General features: G+C 35.3%; 1 protein-coding gene across 1 annotated transcript; it reads left to right on the forward strand.

Annotated features, from left to right (window-relative positions):
- Positions 1-1,825: 1,825 nt before the first annotated feature.
- Positions 1,826-11,174, forward strand: LOC107025743 (paired amphipathic helix protein Sin3-like 5). Its single transcript, XM_015226494.2, has 5 exons — positions 1,826-2,279; positions 10,331-10,519; positions 10,608-10,773; positions 10,875-10,964; positions 11,055-11,174. Exons 1-5 carry the CDS (start codon positions 2,233-2,235, stop codon positions 11,172-11,174), a joined length of 612 nt encoding a protein of 203 aa, XP_015081980.1. The 5' UTR covers positions 1,826-2,232.
- The last annotated feature ends 390 nt before the right edge of the window (positions 11,175-11,564 follow it).

Genomic DNA, 11,564 nt, shown 5'->3' on the forward strand with positions numbered 1-11,564 from the left:
ACAAAAGCATACCTGTGGCCTTCGTGCACCCGGGCATTTTGCATAACATATTTCAAAATAGCTCCAACATTGAGCTCCATTCCAGTCATCAAAGCATAAACCAGGCACGCCCTGTCGCGAGTAATATCAGTGTAGGGGAGACCCGGTATCAAACAGTTCATGACAACCTACAACAAACATATGTCTCCCCAAGCATGTGAGCGTAGGGAAAAGATTGGTCATATCTCTTCCCACTATGCTTTGTCCATTGTGCCATGGACTGTGGATCACACAAAATGTGTCACATAGCACGGTATGGAGGGCGTAAGTTCAACCCTTTCAGCACAAGTGGGTCTCTAACCTATGGTTTAACTAATATATACATTCTTTTCTCGCACCGTCACATAATGGGATCTTTCCTAAAGTGATCAGTTAGTGTAGAACCCTCGGACCATGTGGAAGTTGCACTCTGTCAGTTCAGCGAATATGAACGCCATCCCTATCTCCCTAATCCGCCTCAGGATCTGTGGAGTTCACGCGCCAGGATGTCCTTGTCAATACAAAAGTCAGAGAAATATGATGCCTCAATGTGATCTTTTACCATGCTTTTCCTTCATTTGTGACAACCTTTACCCCAAATCGCCTAGTTTGACCCTTGGGAATTGCAAGTGCGGGTGGGACATCCCACTCTTGACATGTTTCCTGTGGATTGAGGTTGTAACTTCCTTCCCAGGTCTTTCAGAAGTTGACATGAGTACCTGCAAGCAGACATAGTTAAACCCACTAACTATAGAGCAATGGTACAAATATAAGTGGTATGCACACACCACCCTACACTTTGTTCAATGCAAACTTCCCAGAATTGACTGTCAACATCCTTAGATTGCTACTTAAGACATCACACAACTACATATGCATCAATTTCAGACCTAAGCACCACTAATCACGACCAAAAAGGTCTTTCTACTTAGACTTCGAAATACCCAATACAAGAACATGAATCACACAACCTTACCCCACAACTAAACCTGAAAGCTGGACAAAAACTAGCTCATACATCTCCAGTTCAGAAATGACTAGTTTTACGTAAAATCACAAATTTAATACAGTCATCATGGTAGGAATGATTTTAATACACTAACAATAGGCCGAATAAGCACGATAATTCCACACATACAAGTTCAACTAAACCCATTAGGTTCTAACAACTTATTCACTAATACTCACGTACTGGCAACCAAAGGGACATGCTACTAACAACTTCGAAACCCCACAGGTGGTACAACCTACAACTAAACACACCCTTCAGCTTCAACACAATAACTTACCACAATCTTCATACAAGGATCATCCCGGAGTAAAGTAAATCAAAATTTCAAACAAAAATACATTCCTGAGAGTGATGAAGACGAAGTGAAGTGAGGGAGGATCGTTGCTTTGAATCTACGTTACGGACAGGATTTCGCTATGACAAAGTCCATGGACTAGTCACTTTGACTTGTAAGGTCAATGTGGGTGAAATGAAAAATTAATCTTTCTAAAATTTTTTAATTACTCGATTTATCGCAGCCCTTCAAGTAATGATGAAAGAGGTCGTTACAAATTAATATATAAAATATGATATAATCAAACTCCTTTTCACTAAAATTGAATTGTTATTTTAAATTTTAAACATCCAACAAGTCTTATAATTTTGTCGTACACCTCATAAATTATTTTTCCATTTTGAGATAGATTACATTTGCCACAAATTTATAACTTAATAAAAAGTACTACCAAGAAAATTAATTGATCCCTTTTGGAATATTAGTAAATTTTACAATTGTAGACAAATAGCCTATAATAATATTGTATTGTCGAAAGTTATCTAATTACAAAGATCGAACATTTGATAAAAGAGACCGGATGTATAATAAACAAAAATCTAAGGTCATTTATGTAGTCCAAAATGTGCAAACCTGTCACTAATATATATGCCTCAAACTTTATTTTGTGTATGTTGAAGTTCTTCCTAGTCCAATAGGAGGGAAACAAAAGAGGGGTAAAGGTAGAGAAAAATGAATTGAAAGAACTATTTTTAATTTTTTTTTCTAGACTATTGATATAACTTTTTTTTTGTTGATAGATCTGTTGAAGCTTTTTGTTTTTCTTCAAACCTCCAAAGGTTAGTTCTTTTTATAAAGAATGGATCATACCGTTTTTTCTTTGTTTTTTTAATTGTAAAACTTATTATTACTCTTCTATTTTTGCAGCATGAAACGATTGAGAGGCAATGTAAATGGTTCATCTTGTGGAGAACCGTAAGATCTCTGTTTTATATTCATCTCTCTGGTTTTGTTGTATATGACTTGTTTTGATGCGTGTTTTTTCAATTTGTTGGATTCTTAGTGATTCAAGGTAAATCAATGACTTTTAGTTGCTATCTAGTGTGTGGTGTGCATTGATTACAAAATGTTAGATATCATTTTATGTCAGGTTTAATGACTTAGAATAGGTCTCTCTCTTCTTTTATTCTACCACTAAGAGTTGTTAGGCAAAACTGATATAAAAATTGGATCTTTACCGATATTGCGTTTGTTTGGGTGGATCTTTACCTAATTGGTAAAAGCACTATGCGTGCTCTCAAATATTTATTATTTTTTTGAAAAGAAAATTAAGAGTACAGGAATGGGCCTAGGGATCGACAAAAACTAATGACAATCATTTGCACTTATTGTGGCCTAATATGTCTAATACTAGAAGTTCCTTATCTACTGTTTCTACTGCTGAAACAAACAATGTAGGAACTTTCCAAAAAAATAAAAGAGTTAGCATCCGTTAGCTTCGATCCCTCCTTAGCTAAAGCATTTGCCAAGTGGTTCTCTTCTCTGAACCTATGTTGGTCTGCTGGTTCCCCAGTTTGCGAGAAGTGCCCTGCAATCACATAGGATATTGGAGTAAGCAGGATGGTTATTGATTAAAAGACCTATAATTTCTTTACAATCATATAAATTGTTATGGCTAATGGTTTATTATCGTTTGCCGTAGCTAGTCCATTATGAAAGACATATAACTCAGAAGTGATATCGTTCTCTTCGTATAAGTCTCCTATGAACCCTATGATCCAATTCCTATTAGTATCTCTAATGACTTCTTCTACACTATTTTTTCCAGTTAGTTTGTTTGAGGAGACGTCCATGTTTGGTTTATGCCCTATTTGAGGTTTTTCTTAACCTATAAAAATTTAGGTCTGCTTCTAGTTGTTCTTGGGTTATTGAGGGACATGAATTCCATAGTATGTGTATAATATATATTAGGATTTATGTTTTCCTTAAGTTCTATTAAGATAGATTCTCCATTAACATTTTTGATTATAATGTCTATTTTTCTACGAAAGTCTAGCCATTTTTTTCCTGATCAGGATCACAACTATTTGTGGGCATGTTTCTTCCTAACTTAAGTCAGATTCTTCTAACTATGACACAATCAATGAAGATATGATGAATGGTTTTGGGTGAATTGCATATGTGACAATCACTATTTCTCTCTAATTTCTAAGCTGCTTATATTGGGGGACATTGGTAGCCTACCATGGTTACATGACCATAAGAAGTATTTAATTTTGTTTGCGAGTGGAGACCCCATATCCAATTAAAGGAGGAGTTCTTATTGTTAGGAGGACTATCTATTTTCTAGCATGCTAGTATGCTGAGTTGGTTGTTAATAGACTTGTTTTGTTATAAATCCAGGAGGATTTGTCTTTGTTAATTGTTGTGGGAAAATAGAGGATATGAATAAGGTTTGTAACTTTTCCTGGCAGCTGAGTGATAGCACATTGAGTTTCCATGTGCCCCTGTTTGTTAGGAGGTCCTTTACCGTTAGGTTGTATTCATGTTGCATGAAGGGACCTGCAATAATTTCTCTAATGGTGATGTTATTTTGGAGCCAAATGTCAGAAGAAAGGGATATATTTAATCTGTTTCCAATGAACCATTTCAGTCTAGCTTTACATATTTCCCACCCTTTCCCGATATTTCTAGACTTTACTATGAATTGATTTTTTCTTTAGGTCAGTACGGAAACAATTAGATCTTGAGAATTTGTTGATTAGTATGGATGCCAAGTTGAGTTTGGTTTGTAAAGGCTCCCCACGCTAGTTTGGCTAGTAATGCTTTGTTCTTTGTTTCCACTCTTTCGACTCTTAGACCTCCCTCCTCCTTTGCTGCATCAACGATGCTTATTTATTCATGTGAATTTTTTTCTTTGTGTTTGTAGTTATCTAAATGAAGTTTTTTGAATTTAATCTATTATTTTAGTTATTCCTTTAGGGAGGTTGATGGATTGCATAGTATGGGTAGGAATGTTACTTAGGCTAGCTTTCGCTAGTGTCGTCCTAACGGCTGAGTTGAGAAATTTGGTTTCTACCCCGATAGCTTTTGGTTTAGATTATTAATGATAAATTGAAAGTCTTTAATGTTAAGGGCTTTCATAAAAATAGGTAAGCCTAGGTATTTCCCAAAGGTCAGGCCAGACTTAATTCCTAGCGAGTTAGAAATTCCAAATCTAAGGTATGTGACAAAATTTTTGGAATTGAAACATTTTTTAATTTTGATAGTTGATATATTGGCCCGAGCTTTTGCAAAAGTTACCTAGGACTTTTTTAATTATAGATCACTTTTGTTTATCATCCCTAATCATCAATATTAAGTCATCGACAACGAAAAGATGTGACAAGGATGGAACTTTAGTCGAGATTTTGTTGTGCTTTCAAAGTCTTGCCTGACCTTCCCTTTAGATTTTCCTAGAAAGAATTCCATACTTAGGATGAATACGTTCGAATATAGGGGCATCCTTGCTTTATTCCTTTAGTTGGATTGAAGTATTCTCTGTGATCCCTGTTAACCAAGATAGATACACTACTTAAGACATTATTTACTTCAGTAGATGATCTAGTAATCAAAAGTAGATCAAGGTGTCTCGCGCAAAGGACAATTTAATTTTTCGAAGTCTATTTCTAGATCAATTTTGAGAATCATATTTGCATTCTTCCCTTCTTTTTTTTTTTATGGAAATGGCTAATAACTTCTTGAATTAGTATGGTACTGTTCGTGACTTCCCTATTTATCAAGAAATTAGATTGGCAAGGACCTATTAAGGAGTTCATGAAGGACTTCTAGCAATTAGCAATTATTTTTGGTAACAATTTTATATTTAGTATTGCGTAAGCTAATGGGTCTAATGTCTTTAAGAGTGTTTCCTCATTTCTTTTTTTTTTTTTTTGAAATGAGCCATGTATGAGTTTTGTTGATTTCTTTTGGAATGTTGTGGTGGAGAAAAACTTGGGAACATGAAAAATTTAGCGATTCTCCAACAATATCCTAGTAATTTTGGAAAAAATAGGGATGTGCCCTGTCTGGACCCGGAGCTTTGTAGGAATGAAAGGATTTTACAACATTTATTTTATCTCTGCTTAGGAAGGAGTCACTCCTACTGAATGGAGGTCGAGTGAGTGATGATGGGGTTTTGGGGAGGGTTGAGAGGACTAAATTCTTTGGATGTTCTAAATAGCTTAGAGAAAAAGACTTGGGATAGACTTTTTATGCTATCATGTTCTTATAAATACTTCCCGTTCTCAATTCGTAGAGCTGGTATACGGTTTCGACACCTTCTATTTAAGATTTATGTATGGAAGAATCTTGTATTAGAGTCACCTTCGTTGAGCCAATTGACCAGGATTTTAGTTTCAAAAGTCTTCATCTAGTTTTAAGATGAGGTTATATTCCTAATGAGTGTGGCCTCTAAATTGTGAAAGAAAGAGCTAGTAGGATAGTTACAAAATTTTTGTAAACCCTCCAGCCTTTTTAGTATGTTTCTTTTTTATGGAATATGTTGCCGAATATAGTATAATCCCATATTGAGACATTTTTTGGATGTCATAGATAGCGTCTGAAATGTTTTCTTTCCTATCCCAACTATTTGTGATATTGTTCCTTAAATTTGGGTGTGAAGTCCACATCATTTTGAAGCGAGATATCATAGTTTAATTAGAAGGTCTAGCCTACCTAAAGGATAAGAGGGGGGGGGGGGAAATGATCAAGTGAGTACGGGCTAAGTGATGTAATTGAGGATTTTGAAGCACATGATCCATTTTTCGTTTGCCAAGAAGCGGTGTATTCTTTCTAGGATAAGGAGAGATTTATTCTTAAACCGTTTATTTATCCAAGTATATTTCCCTCCTTGAAAACCCAAGTCTATTAGTTTGCAATAGTTGATTATGTTCCAAAATTCTCTTGTACTGAATTTGTTCAATGGTGTACCCCCTATTTTTCTTCTCTTGTTAAAAGTTCGTTAAAGTCACTACCTATTATCCATTTAATTCGATAGGTGTCCATTATTCTCCTAAGGTTGTCCTATAGAGTTTTATGTGAGTTTAATCAAGGGATAGAAGTAATGCAAGTAACAAGCCATGTGTCATTAGATGAATATACCTTCACCATTGCATGTATTTCTAGCCCAGTTGTAGCGATGTCATCCAACTTCAAGATGGAGTCGTTCCAAATGAAAACCATTCCTTTGAAGTTGCACACAACTGAGACTTGAATCATTCTATTAATGAGGAAGTTATCAACTAATACCTGATGGTTTTCCATTTTAATTTCTATAATATCAACAGGAGGTGGCATGTGCCATTCCATAAGAGACCTAAAGTTAATCATAAATTTTGGTTTGTTTCCTCCATTATAATTCCATATTATGAACTTCATGGAGTTGTTGAGGTTAGGTTGGTTCACTTTCGTCTTGGTGCTAGATTTAGCTGGTTCCCAGTCCTTATCACTGAGTTTATTATTATTATGATGTTTTCTATATCCAATTCCAGGTTGCATGGAGATCTTATATCTAACGAGTTTTTTTTGTACGAATCTCTCTTTGAATAGCATTACTTTTATATCATTTAAAATCATGATTTCTATTCTTGTCCCCCTCAAAGGTACTAAGGCTTCCTTTAACTGTCCTAGACTTTGATCAAATTCTATGTTTTGCACTAAGTTCTTCAGGGGGTGGGGTATGAGTATGAGGAGGTACTTGGGAAGTTGAGGCCCCATGGCAAAGAGTTTCTAGAGGTGTTGTTTTCGATTTACGGAAATGGATAATGGGTGGGCTGACTGGAGGAACTTCTAGGGCTACCACAAGGTTGTTCCCCATGGAGTTATAACACCTTCTGGACCTACTGAGGAATATGATTGGGTTTGATGTTGTTACATGGACCAAAGGCTTGAGTAACGACATCTCCTAGGTGGGTTTGATGTTGTTACATGGACCAAAGGCTTGAGTAACGACATCTCCTAGGTGGGTACGTAATAAAAGGAATATAGGGAAATAATAGAGCTATGCGGGAATGGAGAGCAGTAGTCATCCATAGATGGGTATTGTAGGCTTCCATTGTTAGTATCATCCCTTCCGAGACTACTTAAGCTATGAATAAGGGCGGACCTACANGTGCTAAAATTTAATCTTTTTATCACTTTGCCAAAGGTTCTATCCCCTCCAAAGACATTATTTTATTTAAAAATTAGCTCTTCTTTTACTTAAATATTCTAATTGGACTTCATTTTAGTTTTTCTCCCATGCAGATTGTTGCTTTTTCTCTTTTGCTAGTGGCCTTTGCTAACTTTTTTTTCATCATTATCCAAGATAAATTTTATTGTAATTTTTCTTCTTTAAAATTTTTTTATTATCGTGCTTAAATATGATTGTCCTTTTTTTTTTAACAAATGTTAAATTTGTGATCTGATATTAGCGTCAAAATATAAAGAAGTAAAATCGCGTACAAGCTAAGGAGCGTCTCTCTCTCTATCTATTTATCTATATATATATATATATATATATATAGACACTCCTTAGCTTGTACGCGATTTTACTTCTTTATATTTTGACTCTCCTTTGTTAAAAATTTTTATCCACCACAATAGCTAAGGGAGCACCCAAAACCTTGAAATTCTGGATCCACCACTGGCTATGAATGTCGTGTTTTGAACTACTATATTAACTTCCTCTCCCTCCACAGTCATCGAGAACGATAGTGCATGATCTTGCAGGCCCATTTCCATCCAAGAGTGAGAGAGCATTTTGAGGAGGGGCCTAAGTGGTGTAAAAAGTTTTTTCCCCTACCATTACTAGGAAGGTTTGGAGGGTAAGAAGGGCTTGGAAAGAGGGATGGGGTGTACATTTGGGTCACTGAAATCTGGGTGTGAGAGTGTTGAGGGTTGTATGGAGGAATGCTCTTGTTTGATGCGGACCTCCTTTGTTGGAATAGGAGTGGAAACCGAGGCATAATGGCGAGAGATCACTAGTAAGTGCACTAATGGAATATTAAATGTTTTACAATTTTTATTACTTAGAGTGGTAATAGGAATATTCAAGTTTTGGATTTTACACTAGAGGAGGTTTCTATATATGGAAGGTAATCTAGATCTTTTAGGGGGCACTAGGAGTAAGGTCGTTTTCTCCTGACCACGTAAATTAATTTTAGTATTTTTATTATTTGGGAGACTTTCTAGTTGGATATAGTTGTGCTTCTCAGTGGTGGTGGGAGGCGGTTAGCTGACTGGATGATATTACACTTTCTCCTGGGATCGAGGAGTCCGTTATCATATCCTCTATGTGGCTAGTGTATGCACTAGTAGAATGTATAGGGGCCAAACTAGGGGGTGTTATATGGTAGGGCACTCTACAAGGTTTTTTTTTTGGTAAAAACTCCATTCTACCGGAGCACTCAGCTTGGGAGATATTTCCAATTTTTTTCATATTTAATAATTCGAGACATTTATTATTCTTTGGTACTTCGTGTCGTGTACCTGTCATTGTGATCGAGTTTCCAAACTTATAGTTATTGATTGCTTAAGAGGATCGAGCGGTATCTCCTGTGTTTGACTGAGAGGATCTTATAATTTTGTTTACAGCTTTCTATGGATTCGATATCGTTTGAACATTTTCTATATTTTAAGATTTTGGAGTCAAGGAATTTACCCGTAGATGCTTTTAATAACTTGACACTAATACATGGTTCATTTGTGTTTCCCGATCGCTTGTATTGTTCTGATCATTTGGAGTAGCTGAATGTTTCCCATTTTCCTCTGTGTTGTTCTAGTGGATCTCTACTTTGTGTTTTTCTTCGTGTGATTAACGACATCTTTGTCGAGACCATCTTGGCTGATTTGCATTCCGTGGCTTAAGTAGTCGGGTAATTGATGATGTTGTTACCCAGCACTCCACAGTTATTACAAAATATATCTAATCGTTCATAAAATTAATTTTTCTTGTGGTGGCCAATGTAAATAAATTTCAGTATAGGCGTGTCTAGGGGGACTTTAACACATATGCGTGCATATCAGCCTCTTAGTGTGGTTGATGTGCACACATCCATTTTGACTAGTTTGCCTACTTTTTTTCAGACTCTGGCTAAGATTGAATTATCATAGAATTCAGTGGGGAATTCAGGTAGTCGTAACCATATGGCTGAGAAATTTTCCTTTGCTTATGAGGAGACAAAATTTAGATGTCATCTCTTAACCGAGTGGAAGTATACATTAATGAACCGGGGTCCATTCTAAAGTGCTGACTAGCTGTTTTCCTCCTTCACAAATTTGACTACATAATAATTGTGATCTAAATCAATTAAGATTATCTCTTCAGTAGCTTTCCATAACATTGAAAACTTTTTTTGAGATATTGGTGGTTCAATTATTTTGCCTAGGACTTTGATAATATCAGAGTCTGCCCAAGGTGTGTAGATTCTCTTGTTATCATCCTCGGACATGGGTATATGGTCATCGATTAATACATTAATAGGATCTACATTGAGGCCATATTTGTCCCTCTGCTCACGACTACTACCTCCTGATGCCTCAATGTCTAGTAGCATATTTGAGATGCTATTATCGATATCCGGTCTACTCCTTTCAATAGAGGAATTGGAGTTATAAGATGCTCTAAAAGGTTGAGTTGAACCCCTCTAGTTGAGAGTTTTGCTTCGTTTTTCCTAAGATATATGGTGGGGCAGGTGGATTTAGATCAGCTTGACTGAGTGACATGTTTATCTAGGGTTAATTGTAAAGAGAAGGTAACTCATATCCTATGACTTTTCTAATATTCATCTTATTATCTCCAACTGCTATATTTCTAATAACTTTTGCCTACCATGTTTTAACTAAATGTAAATTTATCATCTATATTTTTTAGACTTTGAGCTTTGATCTCCCATTATTTCACCCACTTTATTCATTGTCGGATCGAGATAATATATTTAAAACAATAATTTTGAATGACTACATATGGATATATTTCTAATGTATTTATATTTATTTTCAATTAGATATGGTCGATTACAAGTCCGTAAAAGTGGTTTTGGCAGGAGAGGACGTAGTAGCAACAAAGGTGGTAGACCAGATATAACAATGAATGATGCGTTTTGTTATTTGAAGAGAATTAAGGACATGTTTTGGAACAGAAGGGAGAAGTATCACATGTTTCTTGTTCTTATGAATGACTTAAGGAAAAAAAGGTTTGTTATTATAATTTGTTTATTGACATAATTCTTATTAATTCGTGTTTTGATTAATGTGGGATTAAGTTTTTGATATTCCTCACAGAATTGATATGGTTGGTTTCATGGCAAAAATAGAAGGATTGTTTAAAGGATATCCTACTTTGCTCCTGGGATTAAATCCTTTCCTTCCCAAGGGCTATAAAATAACTCTCAGTAATGAAGACAAGAGAAATTTTGAACGAGCAGTCAGCTTGATGACCAAGATAAAGGTTAAAATTTTTGTTATCTTATGATTTTAATTATAGGAAGTCTACTTTTTTTTTCTTTACAAACCTTAAATCCTAACTTACTAACTTACAACTTCTTGCAGGCATGTTTAGACCAAGAGTACAAATACTTCCTAGATGTTCTATTCACGTGCGAGAAGGAGCGCAAGGATGTAAAAGAGTTGTATCGTAAGGTCATAAAACATTTTTAATTTGGTTACATAGATATTGTAGACGACATTCATGTTCATTTGTTACAAAGTCTTATTTTCTTTTATGTCTAGGCCGCCGTACTTCTCAATGACCATCCGGATCTGCTAGACGAGCTTGCTAAATTCTGGTCAGTTTCATCCACCGCCAAACCATTGTTCAATTTTGATGAGGATAGAATATCGATGAACTGAAATATCTATCTTGCTCTTTGGGTCAAATTTACAATGTTGCTACATGGATTTAAGTGAAAACTTAGATTGTTTTATTTAATAAGTCATCATTTCTATGTATATTGCCCTACATCATTTACTTGATACTAAACCTTGATCATATGTGATGTATTTAAAGTTTTTAATGTTGTCATGAGTGAAGTTCTTGTTCTCCAGATTTTACCAAAATTCACACCTGAAAGTTACGATAAGAGTTAATAAAACCTTTTATGACATTTAATGATATTATTTCATTTGAAACATTATAAATTGTACATCTAGTTTGGAAGTACTAATCCATTTTTATGATATTTAATGATATTCTTTCATTTGAGAAATTCTTAATTGTCTGTCAAATTTGGAAATTGATCA

The sequence above is a fragment of the Solanum pennellii genome, chromosome 7, assembly GCF_001406875.1.
Source record: "Solanum pennellii chromosome 7, SPENNV200".
Taxonomy (NCBI): domain Eukaryota; kingdom Viridiplantae; phylum Streptophyta; class Magnoliopsida; order Solanales; family Solanaceae; genus Solanum; species Solanum pennellii.